A 22,020-nucleotide genomic window follows, 5' to 3' on the forward strand; every position below is an offset into this window, starting at 1 on the left:
TTAACTGTAGTAAAAGACTGATTAAGTGAAAAATGCCGAATTCCAGTTTGCCATTTTTTCACACAGTAATTTTTTGGTTAAGTAAAAAATTCATGTGAAATAATACTAGATTTAAATTAAAAAGGAAAATTTTTTGCTAGTCGTTTAGATTAAAAGCAACTATTGACATTTAGTTTGGTAAGACCTCATTTGGTGTAGCCAGGGTTACCGTTAGGGAGGAGCATCAATACGGCACTCAACTATGAAGGTCCTGGGTTTGAGTCCTGGCACTGCAATAGGTGCTTTAAAAAGGAAGTAAACAAAGTGATTGTTGTAACATATTGCCTTGTGCTTATGGTCTGTTGAGTGTTTTCCTGGTTTTCTTTTATGCAATTTATGTAGAGCAATCAATCCTATGAATCCTCTAGTAAGTGGGTTTTCTCCTAAGATGCACCTAGAATGACCCAAAGTGCCATGGGAGTAAACATGAAGAAATAGTCAAAAAAAAAAAAAGTTCAGCAAGAGGAAAACTGAAGATTGAAGTTTTTATTTGACTTATTATGCATTTGCAATATTCTAGACAGCCCTGTTAGCACATCCAGCAACTGCAGTTTCGATTTTATTAGAACTGTTCAGTCTGAAATAGTGAATAACCATGCTGGAGGCAGATGTCATTTCATTGAAGCTGAGAGTGCCAACAAACTTGTTCAGCTTCAGTGAGATGACATCTGCCTCCAGCATGGTTATTCACTATTCTAATAAATATGAAACTGCAGTTTCTAGATGTGATAATCGGGCTGTCTGGTATATTGCATGTAGTTCTGCCTTATAACTGACTTAGAAGCACAGTAACTTACTGCTAAATCTATATATATATAAATGGAGTTTGGTAAATTTGTTCCCTAAGATCTCAGAAACTACCCAGCAGATTTGGCTGAAACTTTCACCGTTTGTTTAGTTTGGTACTGGGAAGGTTTATAGACCAGTTCGAAAAAATCCGATTGATAGTTCCCTTTTTATTCCAATTTTAGTCCCAATTTTCGCATAAATGCCCCAATATAGGTGGAAAAAAACGTGCACATATTAACATTATATATCCATCGAAAGCGCCAATTTTTCTGCTGAAGATACCATCTGTTCGAAGTTTCTAAGTTGTATAAAAAACGAGTTATGAGCTTTTTTGTTCCCTGTTCGAAGGCTTTCATCAACCCAAGTCATTATTTAGTGTGCCATCTCAACTCCCAAGAATTGTTGTATTGTTGAATATTTTTGCGTTTCGTCTGACTTTTTGAGGCTTTTCTCAAGTCAAATCTTAAAGTAACGTTTTTCCACAAGATTGGCTAAAAATAAATGGATTTGGCTGATAATTTTACTATATTAAGTTATGTCATTAATGGTTTATTATTATTATTTATGCTGATTGGACACTTGCTCACTATATCCAACCAGCAGAAATATCGCCAGAATTTTTTCAGAAAGATTTCCATAGCTGATGCATTTAGCAGTTTTTTCCACTGTCGCTGTTTTTGAGCCCAAAGACTACGTAATAATATTTCTCAGCTTTCACCATATAAACAAAATATCGCCAATCAAAGATACTTTAAAAAAAGAAAATACTGTGTAAAATAATTCAACAACTAAATTAGGCAAATCCATAAACCACACAAAAACTTCCTTTAATTTTTCTTTTTGCATGATTTCAAACAATCGCCAAATGTTACTACTTATTTTGGAAACATTTCGGATGAAACCGTTTAGCGCCATTTTTTTTTTGACCAAAGGTATCTCAGCATCTGGCAACAATATTTCTATGATAAAAATTAGTAAAGGGGGTGGGGAGTATTATTGAAAGTGTTCCAAAATGATTCTTGCACATTTGGTAAGATTTTAAACTGCACCAAGTGCCCACAAAAATTGAAATTTCCCAAAATAACTAAAGCAAATGTAAGGGGAACACGGGCGGCTACATTTTTTAAAACAGTTCGTACATCAATAGCCATACAGAGAAGGTTTTAGATTGAAACAAAAAGTACTAACAGATAAATTTTTTTTTAACATGTAAAGTTTAATTTCATATTTCGGAAATTCTTCCAATTTGTATATGCTTAAATGTCGTGCCTTCGTTTCTAAATGAATACTATTTTGTTTTTATACTTATTGCTATTTTAGTTTTATGAGTAAGGAAGAAGCTCGATTTTTAATCACATCAAAAAGGTTTGTTTTAAATTCTTTCGCTTAAAACAGAAAACAAGGGCAAGTAACGATTGTTTCTCATAATTATTACTGACCCAGGCAACGCCGGGTATTTTTGCTAGTATTATCTATTTGTTTAGAACTACATGTACTGAATAAAATATGCCTATCTACTTGCTGCTCAACTGAATGTTAATAATAATTCAAGAATAAAATGAAAAAAAAAAGATCATTTAATGATAAATTTACATTGATGGATTTATAATTAAAAAAAAAAAGAAATATTTTCCTTTTTTTTTTCATTTTGATCGTTGATTCTTTTAAAATAAAATTCTAAATGAAACACCTGCTTTCATTTTTGGCAATTGTTAATTTAGTTTTGGTGTGGAAAAAAAGTCATTTAAAATTTTTTTATGAAGAATCATTCCTCAGATGTTCTGTATGTAACATCACCACAAAATTTAAGAATATTTTTATTTACTGCAAAGATAATTTTGAAATTTTTTTTGCAATTATTTTTATTGTTTTTTTTTTTTTTATGCCTTGAATAATATAAAAATAAAATTTCTATTCAACAGGGCCAATTGTTTCTTATTAAAAAGTATTAGTGTCACTAGTCAACACTAATACTTTTTAATAAGAAACAATTTATGGACATCACAAAACTGTTCTGTTTTTGTACCTGGCAGAGGCGATTTTACTAGAAGCAATAAATGGTATTCTTAATCTTTGTCATGCAATAGGGATTCAGAATTGAACTTTACTTCTAGTTTTCCCTAACAAATAAAACTTAGCACAATATAATTTTATTAAGTAATACCTAAATATACATTAAATAATTTTAAAAAATGATCTCATTAATTAATAAAAGTAATTATGTTCATAATGTATGGGATGTCTGATGTAAAACAACAAAACTAGCAACAATTAATATTAATTCAATAGAATGTTGTTCAAATCAAATTGTTTGTCAGCTTAGGTGTTAAAAAAGAATTACTACATGAATGAAATAATAAATCTTTTAAATATTATAAAAAATTTAATTTTTGTCATTGTTTTTCTTGTTTTTCTTCTAAGATAGGAAGTTAAATATTGCTCTGAAATGCTAATATAAATTAACTAAGCAAATAAATAAATAATAATGATAATAATAAAAAATAGCAGGAGCACTACAAATTTTTGCTCTTTCTCTTCTCCTATTCTAAGGAAAAACATATTGCCGTACAGCTCCATGTTATGCTCCATACATTTGGGACATTAGGATTGCAGGTAGCTGTTTGAGTTGAGTTAGAGCTAATTTAGTAGAGAGCAATAAATGGTATTCTTAATCTTTGTCATGATATATTGGTTCTGAATCGAATTTTACTTCTAATTTTTAAAAACTCACTGCAGATACAGAATACTGGTTATTCAATTGTATAAAAGAAATGTGGATAAATATAAAACCTGAAAATGTAACTCAAATACAGCTTCATTTTTTTCTCAAGTCTATGATTATTTAAGTTGTTAAAGCTATGTAGCAGAAGAGAAAAAAAATCTAGAATTATTACAGTATAGTTATAAATGATTAAAGTGATTGATGATGAATTCAAAATTTGAATTCAAAATTAATGATGTCTTTTCATCAACTGTTGAAAAGACATCATCAATTTTGATTGGGTCAACATTTTCATAAAGATCCTTTGATCTTCATTTAAGGTTAACTGTAAGTAAAAAACTAGCCTAATTGTACTTTAGTCCTGTTTTTGTTCTGTTACTGTGTAGCTGTTCTTATAAACTTTGTTTTGTGAAAGGGACATTTTGGACGCTGTTTGTTTTAGTTCGAACTTATTTCCTGCAAAGCTAAGGAGCACCTAATTTGAATATTTATTCAGGCATATATTTTTCCTAAATAATAACTGTCTGCCACTTTTTATAGTGTTATCGTTGGAAGTAGTAATGACAAACTATGATTAAAAATAATAATGCATGCAATTATCTTCAAATACCATTAAGTTTTAATTTAGCTGCACTTTTATTCAAATAGAAATGCAAAAGTGGCAAAGCTCCTAGTTAATTTATCAATTCCTAATAAGCACCAAGAGCCATCTTAAAACTATTCATCCCTTTGCAAGTAACAGCTGCTTTCTGTAAACTATTCCAAATGCCTGTAACCCAGTCGAAGTAGTAATTTTTCATAATTTCGAGATTTACTTGTTTGAAAGCAAAATCAATTTTACTAACAATTCTTGTAAGTCGAAGAATGTACTTGCTATATTGCTTGACTGAAAGAGAAATGGAAAGTAATTCCAAAGATTGAACTTTATTGTCTCATTATAATTTTGTATATATTTATTTTCTTAACAAAACAATATGTTATATAGTCATGCAAAATACCGACAGCCCAGTTATTACATCCAGATATTGCATTTTCGTCCTTGTTATGTTCTCATCAGTCTGCAATAGTTAAGTTTTTGCTTTCATTTTAGAAGCTTAACTGCACCATTGTTTGCGGACATTTGCCAGTGTGCTAAATTAATTTTAGCTACCAGTTTGAAGGTAATTTCAGTTTCAATGAAAGAACATCTGTCTCTAGCTCTTTTATTGAGCACTCCAAACTGATAAGTCCATAACAAGGTGGAAACTACAGTCTCTGGATGTCTCAACCGATCTGTCCTGTAATTTGCTTGAAGTTCTTTCTTAGCATTGGGTTAAGAACAGTGACTCACTGCTTGTATAGTATGATGTTATAAATGTCTTATTGAAACAAACATTTTTTTTCAGCTTGTCAATGTTTACTAGAAAATATGCTCAAGTTGTTTTTGAAAAGTTATGAACAACTTCTTTGTTCCACTATGGCTCATGAAATTTCACACAAGTTTTGCAGAAGGATGCTCAGTATTTCTGGTACATGGAAACTTAGCAGGATCAAAGGTAATACTAATTCAAATTACTGAGCATTTTCTTACGACTCATTTCCAGAAATAATTTTTATAATAGATGATTTTGAATTTCTGAAATAGTCAACTACAATTTTTCTCACAGTTTTTTTACTTGTTGTTTACGTGCAACTTTTAGTAAATTATAGCACATAAGTGTGATGACCAAATTTCAAAGCATAATTGCACCATATACCCTTTCCCCTCGTAAATTATTCTATCATTGTTGATAGAGGTTATAAGTAGGTCAGCATAGTATATGATGAATTTCAGAAAAAATTAGACATGACACTTAAATTTCGAAAATTAATATTTGGTAACATGCTATGTATCATTTTCTTCAGAAATAAATGAATATCTTGAATCTTAACATATTTTTTCCAACTAACTCAATGACTTTCAGAAAATTAAAGGAAAAATCAATCCTACTCTCTGTTTTTACAGAACGAGAAATCTCTTTTTTGTTACCTACTGCTAATTCAATAAACTTGTTGATCAGAATATAATAGGTTGGCTAACTTTTATCCTTTATATGTCTAATTAAGTATTCTCTTAAGTAATTTTAAAAATACATTTTTTGAACCAGGAAATAGGTATATTACTAACAGAACACTTTTAATGTTCTTCCGTTACCAAAATACTACATCTCAAGTACTTCACCAAGAACCTATTGGGTTTAGAAATTAATGTTTTTTTTTAAAATTATTTTTTTATGCAAAGCAGAATTATGTCCCTTGTTAATGAGAAACAGTTATAATTTTAATAGGTATTTAATTTATATGGTTTTTAATGGTAACGGAAGGACAGAAAATATGGTAATTGAAGGACATTTATCTATAAGCTGATACAGATTGAAAGTTAAATCTTTTATACTAAATTTAAAAAAAGTTTTTGATTTTATTTATATTAATGAAAATTATCAAGTTTCATTACTTTGAACTTCTTCTCCTTTCGTTACTGTCCTTCCGTTACTGTTAACAAGTACGTCATGTCTATGCTTAAAATTATTTTCTCAAAATGAGGGTCAAATCAGAATGATTTAACAAGTTCTCTAATTTTTTCAGTTTAATTCCCCTTTTATAGTTTAGCTGAACTTTGGGGGCAATGTGATAGTGTGAAATCATGTCCCGAAATGACCTTCTGTTATCGTTTTTGAAATTGGAATTTAATAAAAAGTTGCAAACAAAAGATTTTTAGCTTTGACTTTTTTAGCAACTTGATATCTATCAATATACATATATAAGGGCTGGATGATGCATTAATTTCTACATTGTTAAAAAGAAAGAAAAGGGGGTGGGGGGATACAATTTGTTTTCTTTAAAAATAAGTGCAAAAGTGGTGACATGCAACAGACTATGGGGTCCTAGTCAGTTTATCATTCCCCAGTGAATATCAAGAGTCCTCTTAAAAGTGCTCCCTCCCCCTATTGCAAGTAACGGCTGCTTTTTGGTAAACTATTCCAAAAGCCTAGGACCCTGTTGAAGTAGTATTTTTTTTTTCTGATTTTTAGATTAGGTTGGGGTTTGAAAAGCTCAAAACATTGACCCTTGGTTTCGAAAAAAATTATGTATACTTCTTTTGCATGCTCAGAAATTATAATAATTATAATATAGAACACTTCCCTTTCAAAGTAAATTTAAGTAACAGTGTGCTTAATATCCTGAGTAAAATAATAATTGTAAATATTGTTTAATATTATCATTGTTAGAATAAAATCTGTTTTAAATGTTTTATGACTTATATCCAAAGTAAGCTATAAAAATATTTGAAATGCAAGAGGCCTTCGTATATTAAAGTGTAGTGTATGCTCTTTTAAGAAAGATTATGGGTGTGATTTATAAGTTTATTCGGAGTTATTGAAATACAAAGTGCTATTATAAATGTTTTGTGCTTAGTTTTTGTATTTGAAGTTTTTCAGATTTGTTTGATGCCTCAGATTGTTTTTTTTAAAAATTAGTACAAATTTTGATAATAGTTCTACTGATTAAATGGTTTAACAGCTTTTCTCTTTTTTACAATTTGCTAATTTTGCATATTATCTTGATCTAGGTATTCGAAATTGTGTCCTCCTGTTAGTTCCAGCTCCCTATATGCCATCCAGGAGTCTTTTTCATCCTTCATCGCAAGTTCATATGCATATTGAAAGAAATTTTCATCTTGCCCTTGTAATAAGTTCAAAAGATGATCTAAATAGCAGAAGTAGTGACTCTTCTAAACTTTCTCGAGCAGGCAAGCATAATTGCAATGGCTTTTGTTCTGAATGTGAAGTATGCTTTTCATGGCTGAATTTATATAATATTGATGACAATTCAGTTTTCATAGCAGTCCTTTTAACTAAATTTACTTGTGAAATAGTTGAATGGTTGTCAAAAGTAGAGACTTCTTAAAGCGATCAAACGATACTTGCACAATGTTATATACAATGGAAACCAATACAACAGCACCATAATTTCACATACTGATTTCTATGCTTAACCAAGTAGAGCTGCATTTTCTTGATATATTTTCTGTTGGTTTGGTGCAGATAAATTGTCTGAAGGATAACATCAGACTCAAGAGAGGGTCATTCCATACAATGAATGATTTCTTAAGTTTTTCCTCCATACTTTTTGAAATTTGTGAGACTTTTCTTTTAACAGCTGATGACCTTCTATTCTCACGTAATTTACTTATTTTAACTGGTGAAACACCCAGAGAATCACATGCAGTATTTACTGAAGCTCTAATTTCTTCTTCCGAAACATATTCTGGCAAAATTTCATCTTAATGTCATTTTTCTCAATTTTCTGATCTTTGAGGGGCTGTAATTTGTAAAGAGTAAACAAACACACAATTACAGCTATATTTTCTCATTAGTGTGACTCCAGTGATTAGTTTTTACCATATTTCACTTTGTGTTTTTATCCCCTAAGCGAGTTATGACCCTTTGAAATGAGTAAAAATTTTACATTTGACCTTGAACTTTGGCCTGCTGCCATTATTTTAATTATTAAGTTACAGCTACACATTTCAGTGTGTGAGACTACTATCTTATGTACTTTAACATCAAAATGTAAAATGTTCTGCCATGATTGTTATTCAATTAGATTTGGGCCAAAATGCAAAGGTCTAAAAGTCCCATTTTTGACTACGAAAATGACTTTTGATGACCTCTAAAAATCAAGGGTTAAGTTTAGAGAAAAAATAAAAGTGGTTTTAAACATCATTCATATGCATCTTTTTGGGAAATGAGTTTCAAAAAAATTAAAAATGGTCGAGCGCACTCATCCCTTGAATCTGTATGGAATGACCCGAGAATGAAGACAAGTATAAAAAAAATGTACTCAATATAAAACTCGAAATAAACACTTTCTGTTTTGTTATAAGACAGCCACTTGTCTTTCAAAGTAGTTTTCCAAAACAGAAAGTCTGGTTGCTGGCTTCATTGGAAAGAAGTTAACTGCTGATAGACCTATGTGTTTCAAACAAACTATTTGCAAAGATATAGAAAGAGTAACGTTACAATACAAATAAAAATCTGTAGGTTTAGGTCTAGGAGATGTAAAATAAAACATCTCTTTGTAGTCCAATTTCACAGGGTTTAAACTATGTTTGTTGTGGGACACATGAATGTGTGTAGTTTAGTAAGAGTAAAATGTCATGCCTGCTGACTGATGCTAGTTGTTTCATAATATTTTTTCAGTCAATGTGTAGTAAGTCCTCAAAACTCTTGTCAAAAATCTAGTCATCCAATGTGGTCATAAAAATACTTTAAAAATAGCCTGTTTTCAACATATTGTAGCTCAGGTTTTTCAAATTCAATCTTCTTTTTGTTAGTACTATTAGGAAGAATGAATTTCTTCCTATAAAAATAGATTTTTTCTTTGATAGTGTTTTTTTAGATAAGGATAAAAAAAATTGAGCTTGAAATACTGTCTGTTGTTCTCGGAAAAAAGCTGTTTCTAATGTTTAATGTTTAATGGATGCTGATTGTCATGGAAACTAGTTTATGGTAGTTTCGCGATATTATTAGTGAGAAATAGTTTTTTATATTTGAAAAGTTAGTAAATTAAATATTAGAGGAACAGGAAAAAACCTTATTCTGTCTGTTGTAATACATAGTCTGTTTCCACAACAAGATAATTTTCTGTTTCTATCACATTTAATTTGCAAACTAACTTTTAAAAAAGAGGAATAAAAAACTATTTCTGACTAATAACATTTGAAAAATTACCATAAAAATGTTTCTATGGCAATCACCACTTGTTATTAATATAGAACGAGATTTTCTTGTGAATGACAGACAGTATTTCTTTCTTTCTTATTTTTTCATGCTTATGTGAATGAACACTGTCAGTAAAAAACCTGTTTTTATAGGAAAAAAATCTGTTTTTTGTAATGGTACTAACGAAAGAAAGAATACAGGTGACAAACCTGATCTACAGCACATTGAAAACAGGCTATTTTTGATGTGAAGGATTTTGATAGCCACTTTGGATGACAATACCTTTTATAAAATCAATATCTACGCTTTGCAACTGTAACCCATTAAAAACATGTATTTTGGCAATAGAATTCAGAAATATGAGCTTTTGAATTATTTTTATTCAGAATTTATGACATTCTAAAATCCAGGAAAGAATTTCCCCATTGCATTTTGCCAAGACTTTGCATGTACACTACACAAACGTTAAAGAACTCAATCTCACAAAAATACTAGAACATATTGGCAGCCAAAAATACTTTAAGCTTATAAAATTTCAGGCTTTCAGTGAGATAAAAAAACATAGCAGTTTGTTATGACAGACAATATTTTAAGTTCTTTTTTTTTTTATCTTGATTTGAAAGAACACCATTGGAAAAAAAAGAAACCTATTTTGATAGGAAAGAATCTTTTTTTCTCTGGTACTAAGGAAAAGAAGATCCAAGGTGACAAAGTGGGTGAAAATATGCTATTTTTCATGCGAACAATTTTGACAGTTTTGATAACAATTTCTTTTAGGAAACCAATATTCTGCTACTATAACCCTTTAAAAACAAGTATTTTGACGTTAGAAGTATGGAGTATGAGCCTTTGATTTATTTTTGTTCTGAATTTATAAAAACCTAAAGTCCAGGAAAGAATTTTCCCACTGTGCTTTTTCACCGGTTTACATGCATGCAACACAAAATCTAATGAGCTCAAACTCACAAAAATACTAGAATGTATTAAAAGCCAAATGTATTTCAGGCTTCCACTGTGACAAAATTTTATACAAACTTAGCTTAAACATGAAAATTTGTTTCACCTGGGCCAGATTAAGGCATGAGCACATGGGTCATGGGCCCAGGGTACCAAATTAGTTGGTAAAGTATTGACTGGACTCATTTCATATTGCATTGTAGAAAGATGTCAATATTAATCTTATCAAATAAAAATATGTTGATGGGGTAACATTTTTGCATGGAAAGCAGAACAATTGGACATTGTTTTAAGTTATTCAAATCTGAGGATAATCTGGAAATCAAGAAAAATTTGATAAACGAAATGTAAAATTACGTAAGAATGGGGGGGGGGAGGGCTTTGAAAAATCTTACATACCCTTACATGAGAGTAGGGGGGGGGCAAAAATCATCCTTGCATAAATAATGAAAGGTCTCTAAGCACATTTGGTGTGAATTTAAGGGCCGTAAAGTGCACTTTAGCTAAATTTCTTGTCTTAGCTTGTGTGTCTAATCATCGAGCTACTTTAGCGTTAGAGCAACAAATAGAAGTGATTGAGTCTTACAATAAAGTAAATTTGGAAAGGAAGTTAGAAACAGATATATTCGGTTTTGAGAAAACTGAAATTAATAAAATTTTGAAAAGTCGCAAAAAAAAAGGGAAACTTTCAAACATCAAGGAGTATAGAGAAGTCGGATGTAAAATTTTTTCTACAGATGTGTATTGTCACAAAAAACAAAAAATATGAAACTCTCTGAAATTTCTTCTTATTTTAAGAAAAGTTAAAAAATGCTTTTGTAGTAGTGCTTAAATGATGCAGTATTCAATAAATAGCAAAGACAATTAATTTTCATGTTTCTTTATTTTATGAAATGTGCAGTACTATTTTTGGGGAAAATCTTTTGGTGATTATAAGTTGACTCTTCTATGAGCGACCACCTCTCTTAGCGATTGTTTTTTCGTGGAACAGAGGGTGGTATCTAGAGAAGTAATGTAAGATGCTATTGCATCATGTTGCGTGTTTATGTTTAGAGTTATTCCTTAATATTTTTTTGACTCCTTGGAATTTTTTTGATAAAATCCACGTAGGCCGTGGTGTGCGATGGATTACCCCAATGCAGCGTGTCTGCCGGAATATTTAAATCTGAAAGTTTTTTTCTTCTTAATTCAAGGTGTTCTTCTAGGAAACTAAATTCTATTTTGCAACTGTTTTCATCCTCTTTTAAGATTTAAGATATTTTGATTTTTGGTAATTACTGAATTAAAAAGTAATTTTGATCAGCTAACTTTAAATTGTAAAATTCCCAACAAAAAGGGGCTTCATCAATTTCTATGGACTTTCGTTTCTTGGTTCAGCAACTTTATCAGTTGTTGACATATTAAGATTGCCTCTGAATTTGAAAAGAATAACTTAGTAATTATTGCAGTTTTCAGCTATTCTTCAGAATCATATAATATCCCAGGTTTGGCTTGGGAAATTATAGCAGCAGAGTTTCTTTTCAATTGCATATAACTTTTACTACTTTTCTACTACCATAGATTCCCAAAAACTTGGCCTAATGTGGATGAGTTTTTGAAAATGCTAGGTTAGTCAATGGGAATGTTCATGTAACAGGTGTGTTGCACAGGTTTTTTTCCCACCCTGCCAGAGTTTGGGCAAGTTTTCAGAACTCTTCAACAGAGCTGTCTGCATGGCTCCATCCAACCTGTTAAACCAGTTTTAGTGGTAGGTTGGGGACCCCTGGAGTGTAATATAATATACATAATATTTAAATTTAGGAGAAATTAACTTAACTAGAAACCATTTACTGAGATTATATTGAAATTAATAAAAATTGAAGCATATGCAATGAGGGAGATTCTATTTTATGTTGCATATGGGGCATCGAAATTTTGAGTCTGCATGATGTTTGTTGCCAGGTTGATACCAAATTGTGAAAAATATTACAAATTGCTGCAAAGATGTCATCAAGTCATGCTGAGCAGGGGTTGGAACCTTCTAGTGCCAAGGTTCTAGTTACTCATACTCCAGCCAAATGCCTAGCAGCTGCCCATGGCAGATGCTGCGCAGTAGGTAAGCACAAAGAGCATGGGGCTTGAACTGCTTAGATTAAATAATATTCGTTGATTGATAGTAAAATTAACTTTATCTTTAAAGTTTAAAGGAATTTAAATTGATTTTCTAATATGTTATTTGTTGCTGGCAGAATCATTGCTAAGCTTTTGTATCATTGACACATCATATGAGCAGAAAATACACTTCTATTAATTATTACCTGATTAACATTACATTATCTTCTTGTATAAAGAAATATTTTAAAATGTGTAATATTCTTATAAGGTATGAAATTTTTAAATACATTTCATTGAAATGATACTTTATTGGATTAAAATACTGCATTTCTGCCTTTATTGTTATTTTTAAAATTTCCTTCTTCCTTGTTTGCATAGAACTTTTCTTATTACGAAATACCTACATTTGTTGTTATTGTTTATGAAAAGAAATTGTTAAATGATGTTTTGAAGGTACTTTTGTAACTTTTTATTCCTTAGTATTGTAAATCTATGAGAATATACTGTTTGTTTACTAATTAAATATTTTGTTGTTTTATATCCTCTAGGAAACCATAAAATTATTTTTAATTTTGATACTTATAGGAAAGTTGAAGAATGAGAGACAAAAGGTAGATTATACCAAGATATTTACAGAAAGAAATTTTATCACTCCTCTTAGAGCCATGAATGATTATCTTTTGAAACCAAGGTGATAAAAATATCTGAACTTATATTTTTTGCTTAATAAATTAGTTCTAAATTTATTCTTCGATGCTTAAAATATGTTTAAATTCATGCTAAAACTTAAAAAAGAGTTTCCCCATGAGCCCATTTTGTTGTACGGTAGTGTTTTAACACTTTCTCTGCCTATGTTGCCCCAGAGCATGATGCTATCAAGTGTCTTTACTTCAATTAGTATTGTATGTTAGGAGTGCTTGTTGGTATTTTCCTGGAGCCTATTTAGCTGCAGAGAGCCTGCTAAATATTTAAAATGTAATTAAGCTTTTGCTATATGCAAAAAAAAAGTGCACATTATCTGTCCTCTACATAGTATTTGAAGCCTTTGAGATACTTTAAGGGGATTTACATTTCATATCGTATGCAAAATCTTAAGTAATCTTGAATTATTTCATGTCTTTTCAATGTCGCTGTCCAATATGTTTTTTTCATGCAAAAATCTAACCATTATCATCTTTCATTTTGATGAATTTCAAACGACTGAATCATGTCCCTTCTAACTCTCCTTCGCTCCAGGCTATACATATTATGAATTTTAAGTGTGAGATCTTACCAAATTTCTATACAAAGGCAAAAGAAGCTTCTTCGATTTGTTTAAAAAAGATTGATTACTGAACCCAAGCATTCTGTTGGATTTGTTTCTTGCAATGCTGCACTGTTGACAAAATTTGACATCCTGATTTATTGAGACACCCAGATCAATAACACTTTCTGCCTGACTAAAGACTGAACCCTATAAATAATAACTTGAATGCTTATTTTCATGACCTAAATGTAGCACTTGGCATTTCCCAACATTAACTTTATCTGCACATTTAGTAATATGATCTAAATCTTCTAGAAACTGTTTTACTTGTTCTTCATTTTCTACAATACTACAATCCCCATAAATTTGACGTCATCAGCAGAACAATTTATTGAATATCATTCATAAAAATAATAAACAATAGAAGCCCTAAAACTGATCCCTGTAGAACCCCACTCAAAACATCACTCCATTTAGAATGATTTCCCTTTACAATTACTCTCTGTTTGATTCCAATCAGCAAATTCTTAACTCAAAGTAAAATTTGCCCTCCTAATCCTATATCAGCTACCATAATTTCGGGTATATAAGTCGCCCTATCGTAAACGCCGCAGAAGAGCACATTAAAACATAGCCGCCTTACCCTCTCTATATATATATCCCTCTCTATATATACATATGTATGGATGCGATCATTTATTATAGTTGGAACGAAACTGTAACTAGCAATTGCACGTGTTGACAGATAGAAATGGAGTAAACTTCGTGTTAAAAAAAAAAAGAGAGAGATCGGAAAAATGCTAGGGTTACGCAAAAAACTAGTGTTGCCAGATGACATCTACATTTGATTGGATTAAAAGTTTTCAAATCATTGTGTTATACTTGGCTGATCATCGAAAAAATTGTTTAAGTTTTATCAATTGATTTTTATTTCTTTAATTTATCATCATTGAGACATTTTAAAACGTTACTCAGACTATAAGGACTCTAACTCAGACAAGATAGCGAATCCTCCATTTTTCAACCTTGTGAAACGTATGGTACCATTACGAATTTGGCAACACTGGAAAGAACAACAACAGCGAACATTGGTAAAATCGGCGCAAACTAATGCAAGTTCAATGGAGTGAGAAATTAAATTTGTTGAGAAACCTGTTTCATAGTTCAATTTGAGAGCTCTACTAGTGTTTTTTAATGAATTTTAACATTGCGGTTCAATAGGGCGAACATGAGAAATGAAGTATGAAGTGAAAAGGGGGGGGGGGCGCTTGAAAACAGCGCGAGCACCGAGACCACAGGTCTATTGTACTATCCCCGCTAAGACTACTAAAGGAGCCCAGTAACAGAAATAAATCTCAGCAATTGCCTAACCGAAATTCTAGGCAGTTCCCAGGGATCAACATAGTGGTATCCCAAATGCTCAAATCTTCGTGCAGAGTAGAAGTCACATTCACATAGCACATGAATTGAGCTTTCATCAGCCATATGACATCCTCTACAGGAAGGGTTGTCGATAACACCCATCAGATTAAGGTGCCTATTAAGGGAGCAGTGTCCAGTTAGTAGCCAACAGACTTCTTGATCCCATTCCTGCTCAAATTAAGCAGTTCCTTGGACCTCAGCCAGGGAGGCTGCTGGTTCAGAGTCTTGGCCTGTCTTTGAGACTCAGACTGAAGCCACAGGCCATAAGATTCATCCATGAGAAGGTTCTTTGCAGTGGTCCTTACTGCATTGTAGGGCAGGCAGAGGACAGGCTCTGGTCCCATAAACGGTATATTGGAGCCCTGTTTAGCTAACTGATCTGCCAATTCGTTACCTAAAATGTCACGGTGACCAGGAACCCAATAAAGGGAGACCCTATTACTGCCAGCTAGTCTTACCAGTGCATTATGGCACTCCCAAACTGTTTTGGTAGTAAAACAGTTTCTATTGAGAGCTTTCAACACAGCTTGGCTATCAGAGAATATTCTGATAACCTTCCCGCTTAGGCCTCGATCTAGGCAGTTGTTTGCGTAAGCCAATATGGCTAAAGTTTCTGCCTGGTAGACAGTAGCTAGCTTCCCCAAAGAGAAGCACAGATTAGTGTTATTGCTGCTGCAATATGCACCAGAACCAGTTCCAGACGAAGTCTTGGAACCATCTGTAAACCAGATTTCGTGTGTATTGCCAATGAAAGCTGAATTGTTTTAACATCCAGTCAGAAGGCATCATAAAGTAAGGATGCTTACTAGTCTTTGCACACAGTTTATCGTACAGAGACAGGTAACGAGGGGATTTCCAGAGACACATGAGCTTGAGGCGGTATGCACACAGAATCGCCTCCATTTCCACTTGCTTATGCAACGGAAGAAGGCTAAGAAGTAGATCAAGGCTTTGGGAAGGAGCAGTTCTCATGGCACTAGTGATAGTAATAGTAGCCATCCTTTGTACTTTGGCGAGGCAACCCTCAGCCGTAATGGTACAGGTTTTACTCCGCCAGGCAATTGCCCCACACGCAACCGTAGGTACAATTACTCTAGTATAAACCCAGTGAGCAATTTTTGGAGAAAAGCCCCAATTAATACCAATTGCTCGTCTGCAAGACCAAAAGATTCTCTTGGCCTTATTGGTAATTTGCTTAAGGTGAGAATTCCATGTCAAAGTTTTGTCAAAGAACATACCCAGGTACTTGACCTCACTAGTGTAGGCAAGAGGCGAACCAAAGAACTTAATTATCTTCAAGTCTTTGAGACGTTTACGAGTGAAGGGAACCAAATAAGTCTTATTCGGATTGACCGTAAGACCTGCCTCCAAACACCACTTTTCAATTTCCTTAAGGGCAGACCCCATGAGATTTGTAACAGTTTCATGGAACCTACCCCTAATAACAAGGGTTATGTCGTCCGCATAGCCAATGCAGTGCAGACCTTTGCGACGAATTCTTTCCAGAAGTTCATCAACCACCAGGCACCAAAGCAAAGGGGAGAGAACGCCCCCTTGTGGGCAGCCACGGCAGTTACCCACCATCATAGTTCTGCCCAGCATGCAAGCTTTTGCCATACGGGTTGTTAGCAGACTATTAACCCAGGTACATATCATGGGATCAATTCCCTTGTGTGCGAGAGAATCGTTAATAGTCTCAGTAGGGACCAGTAAGCCTTATCAAAAGCTCCCTCAATGTCAAAGAAAGCAGCGAGAGCTACTTCTTGTCCATTGACTGCACCATCCAGAGCTGTTGTCAGCTCATAAAGTGCAGTCTCAGTGGACCTTCCAGGCTGATAAGCATGCTGGCACTTAGAAAGAGGGTTGGTTTTCAAAACACAATCCCTGATGTGCCTATCAATCGGTTTCTCCAGAGTTTTTAGGAGAAAAGAGGTAAGACTGATAGGTCTAAAGGCTTTCGCCACATTGTAGTTTGGCTTACCAGGCTTGGGTATAAAAATTACTTTGCAAGTTCTCCAAGCATAAGGCACATAGCCAAAAACAAGACAGGACCTGTAGATCCTACAAAGATGTGGTGTGATAATATCCACACTTTTCTGCAGAAGAGCAGGTATAATATCATCTGGGCCAGCAGATTTAAAAGGCTTGAATGAATTAATGGCCCACTCAATTTTACCAGGGGTCACAATTTCACCCGCTAGTTTCCACCTTTCCTTACTACCACGTAAGGGGTGTAACGGAATATCAAACACAAAAGTGACGACCAGCAACAGGCTCTGGGCCCAGCTAGACTGATCCTAGTCAATTTACAATCCCCAATGAAGATCAATGGCTCTCTTAAAACTATCTACTCCCTTGCTCATTACCACCTCTTCCGGTAAACTGTTCCAAGGTTCCACTACCCTGCTAAAATAATAATTTTTCCTAACATCCATGTTAGCCTGAGATTTAAATAGCTTAAAACAATGACCCCTTGTCCTGTTTTCAGTGCTAAACTTCAGCCCCGTAACATCTTTCGTTTTAATAAATTTAAACAACTGAATCATGTCCCCTCGGTCTCTTCTTTGCTCAAGACTATACATTTTTAGCCTTCTAAGCCTGGAATCGTAGTCTAAATGAGAAAGTCCATTTATTAGCCTTGTAGCTCGCCTTTGAACCCTTTCCAATACATTAATGTCTTTCTTAAAATAAGGAGACCAAAACTGAACAGCATACTCCAAATGAGGTCTTACCAAACTTCTATATAAGGGCAGAAGAACTTCTTTAGATTTGATTGAATATCAGGATGACTTTCGTCATCTTTAATTACAGAGCCAGGAAAGTGTACCCTAAACATCTCTGTTAGAGTACTTTCCCTGTCATCAGTAAAGGAACCATCTTCCTTTTTAATGGAACCCAGCTGACAAAAATTGTCTCTAGAGAGTATTTTCGTGAGTTTATATATAGCAACGCGAGAGATGCTGTCCAAATGGCTACAGAACTGTCTCCAGTTATCCTGTTTACTGGTTCTTATAGTCTTATTGCATTTATTGCGAGCTTCATGGTCAAAGACCAATCGCCCGTCTTCTTGGCTTTATTAAAAAGTCTTCTGCAATTCTTTCTTAATCCACTAAGATCTTTACACCACCAAGAAACTCGTCTTGGTAAATTAGTGGAGATTGCATTGCAATTACGTTGATAAGATTGGAGTATAGAATGTTGAAGTTAATCAACTGCTAGTTCCAAGTCTAACAACGAAGTAAGTTCGAAATTCTTACCTGATAGGGAGATCCTTAGATCATCCCGATAGGAATCCCAAGATGTTCGTTTGGAATTCCGTTCCTCCTGCAGTACGCTTAGTGCAGGACCTGAGAAAGTCATAAGGATTAGTCAATGGTCAGATAGGGTAATCCGGTCTGACACCTGCCAATCACTTACGCAGTTCAGTGCTCTATCATTACATATCGTTAGATCAATGACTTCACATCTGTTTTGGGTAATAAAAGTAGGTTTATCACCTCTGTTGAGGATATTTAGGTTGTTACCTAGCAGGTACTCTAAAAGTTCCTCACCTCTCTTGTTGCAATCACTACTTCCCCACACAATGTGGTGAGCGTTAGCGTCACAGCCAATAATGAACTTCAGCCTTGCATGCACACAGAATTTTACAAAATTCCTGGCTGAAGTCGCTAAAGGAATCACATCCTCATAGGGTAGATAAGCCGACATGAAACATGCGAAGCACCATCTTCATTAAATACTCGGATGACGACATTATCACCGTCAAGAAACTTTGGTAGGCAGAGAGCATTCAGGCGCTTGTTAACAACTACGCAGGCTCTCGGTCTACTACAAGTCAGATCATAGAAGAGATTACCACAGCTACCCAGACCGAGGATTTTCCCGTGGTTAACCCAGGGTTCCTGTACTAGGGCAATGTCAATTCTTCCTTCAGCCAAGTCTTTACTGAGAAGAGCAGTAGCAGACTGGCAATGATGAAGGTTAAGCTGCGCAACTATGATGCCAGGCACCTCCATCGCAGAGAGCGGGAACCCGCTAAGGCAGCTTCTTTGTTAGGATGAGTATCCTGCAAGAAGGTCTCATCCGTTAACGTAACATCGGAATCTGCATCCGAAACGTCAAGATTTTCCATAAAGTTCGTAATTGAACTTGTAGTGGATTTAGGAGAGTTAGAACCATTATCTTTGCTCTCAATACTTACGGTAGGAGTGAATTCAGATGGTGTCCCATCCACCGAAGTTTCCACCCCTTCCATCTTTGCAGGATCTTCAACATTGCTCCCAGCAGGAGTTTCAACTACCTCCACATTATCCTTGGGCTCCAATGAAACATCGGAGTCCTTGGATGAGGCAGTTTCTGCACCAGGAGCATTTTGTGTGTTGGGATCGTGCAGGATCTTACACAGACCCTTGCCAAAACCCCCAACAAACAATTCCAGGTTGGACTTCTTAATGAACTCGGCTGAACAAGAGTCCACCTCGAAGATCCACCTGACATAGTTGTCTTTAACAACTGTTTTATCTCTAGCCCTCCAGCTGCTCGTGTTGAGGCCGGGGTTGAGACAAGCAAGTCGTTTCAAGACTTTATCTTGCTCCAGGGTGTAGATATCCCTTGTCTTAAAGGCAGAGTCACCTGCAGTGCGCCCATTGAAGTGCAAATGTACCCAATCTGCAGCAAAGTCATTGGTGCACTGGATAACCAGCGCACCATTTGAGAGACTGACAGCTGCAAATTGAGGTACATTGTCGTTGGGGGGGATATCATCAATGATTGCATCGATGTCCCTTTGGATACAAATGGCATCATCCGGGGAAAGTTGATCTCCCGGGTAACCTTTCTTGGTGATAGCCAACTTAATGGCAGATGTAGCCTGGCTATAGGAGACTCTAGGTCTCTTGACCTGGGCTACATTAGATGGTGAAGGGGTGGAACCGTCCGATAGGACCCTCTTTGTAGATGGGGTGCCCTGTTGTCCATGTTCCAGGCTCTGTTGAAACTTGATGGCTCGCTGCCGGTTTCTTTGTTGCCTGCTGGACAATTTTTTGGAGGTACCGGATGGACCAGGTACTTCGGTGTTCATTGCTTCTGCAGGTGGTTCCTGAAAAACAGTTTTATTAGTATTGTCTGCTGACCCCTTTTCAGGAGCAGAGAGTTTCTGTGATGGTTGGCTGCGTCCGGATATCCCGGGATGAGTCAACATTTTGTTTTGGGCGGTTTTCACCGCCAGGTTTTTGTTTATTTTTTCGTTTGCCCGTGTTTAGGTAAATGGAGGGTAGGTAAACGGTCACCGCCCGAATTGACCCTCTCTACAGGCGGAAGGCTGAATTCAACGTGGTTTGCCAAGCCACGAGGGACTGTTTGTAACAACCTATAACCCCGGTTGCCATGTGGTAAGCCGTATTTCCATCGGCACGGTTCCACACCTTAGATTTGGGTTGCCTTTCCTGGTTGGTCGAGAACCTTTCGGCTCTACTGACCAGCACCAGTTATGCCATGGAGCTTTTGGCACCCTCCTCTTTTCTCATCCGGGCTTGGGACCGGCAATGGCAGAGTTAACATGAGAAATACTAAGAACAAAGGATGGGGACAAAATTTCTTGAGATATGCCGCCCTGGCAGATACGTTGTGGATGTTAAAATTCAACTTTAAAACTTGTATAAGCAACGTGTTATCTACCCAAAATTATGGTAGTTTGTTGAGAAAAGCAACATGTGGTACCTAGTTGAAAGCTTTTTGAAAATCAGTATAAACATCATCTTCACACTTGTTATTTAAAGCCATAGTAACATTGTCATAGAAATGCAATAATTTAGTAGCACACGATTTACTTTTCCTGAAACCAGGTTGAAAATTAGTCATCAGACTATTAGTCCTTAAGACCTTCATAATCTTGATTTTGATTAAAGTTTCAAAATATTTTTTTTCACATCACTGATGTCAGACTTACAGGTCTATAGTTCCCTGCATTACCTTTAGACCCTTTCTTGAAGAGCAATATTATGTTAGCCAGCTTCCAACCCTCTGGTACTGTCCTTGAGTTGTAAGAAACATTGAAAATATTTAAAATAACAACCACTAATGCCTCTACCCATTCAACTAAAATTTTTAGATCATGTCTCAGAGTTGTAGTTGCTTTAACTTTTTTCAAATGAAATATAAACCTCCTGCCTAGAAAACACAAAATGTTCAAGCTGTATAATTGCTTGTGTCCTGCTACATTCTACTGTAAAGATACAGTTATTGTTAAAAACACCGGAAAAGAAGTTTTTTCCAACATTTGAGGCAGTGAGAAGCAAAGGGATGTAAGTGGACATTTTCAAGTTTGAGTAAAATGCGTTAGGTAGGCTTTCATTGAAAAGTTTTTCTAAATCATGCTGTATAACAGCACCTTCCAGGACTACTAGTACTATTTCTTGCCCCTAGACAGAGGAAAAGTTCACCTTTCATTTGTAGCGATTATCTCGAAATTTTTTATTTTGCCACTTCATCCTCAACTTCATCCTCACTGCCCATGCTCATTGACCAGTAGCCCAATTTAGCTATTTGAAACTTTCTCAGAATTAGCATGAGCTAAAAACATCTTAGAATTCCTGTTAATGATATCTGCTAGACTTTGCTCCAGTTCTCTTTTCCGAATCCATACTAAATACTTAAAATTTCGTCTTGCTTTACAATATCCTATATGCACTCTGACCAGTTTCTTTCTACTGACAAAAAGCGGCTTGTTCATAATTTGACAATTGATAAATGCACTCTGTGCATAATTTTATTTAAAAAAATCGTTGCCAAAAGTGCAAAAGTGGCCAGTAGCAGATTTTAGGGGGGGCCCAGGGGGCTCGTGCCCCCTGGGATAAATTAATTTTTCTATTTTATTTATTATTTTTAATTGACTTCTTTTTTGCATATATATATATATATATATATATATATATATATATATATATATATATATATATATATATATATATATATATATATATATATATATATATATATATATATATATA

The 22,020-nt window shown here is 34.5% G+C and overlaps 1 protein-coding gene across 2 annotated transcripts in view; it reads left to right on the forward strand.

Annotated features, from left to right (window-relative positions):
• The window catches only part of LOC129231845 (proton-coupled zinc antiporter SLC30A9, mitochondrial-like), a 127,288-nt gene that overhangs the window by 22,668 nt on the left and 82,600 nt on the right, over positions 1-22,020 (forward strand). For both annotated transcript variants that reach the window (XM_054866227.1, XM_054866228.1), the window contains 3 exons: positions 4,936-5,085; positions 7,140-7,319; positions 12,931-13,036. In XM_054866227.1, the coding sequence (XP_054722202.1) occupies positions 4,959-5,085; positions 7,140-7,319; positions 12,931-13,036 (413 nt within the window). In that variant the 5' untranslated portion in view covers positions 4,936-4,958. The remainder of the gene's footprint in view (positions 1-4,935; positions 5,086-7,139; positions 7,320-12,930; positions 13,037-22,020) is intronic.

The sequence above is a fragment of the Uloborus diversus genome, chromosome 10 (assembly GCF_026930045.1).
Source record: "Uloborus diversus isolate 005 chromosome 10, Udiv.v.3.1, whole genome shotgun sequence".
In the NCBI taxonomy this organism is placed as follows: Eukaryota; Metazoa; Arthropoda; class Arachnida; order Araneae; family Uloboridae; genus Uloborus; species Uloborus diversus.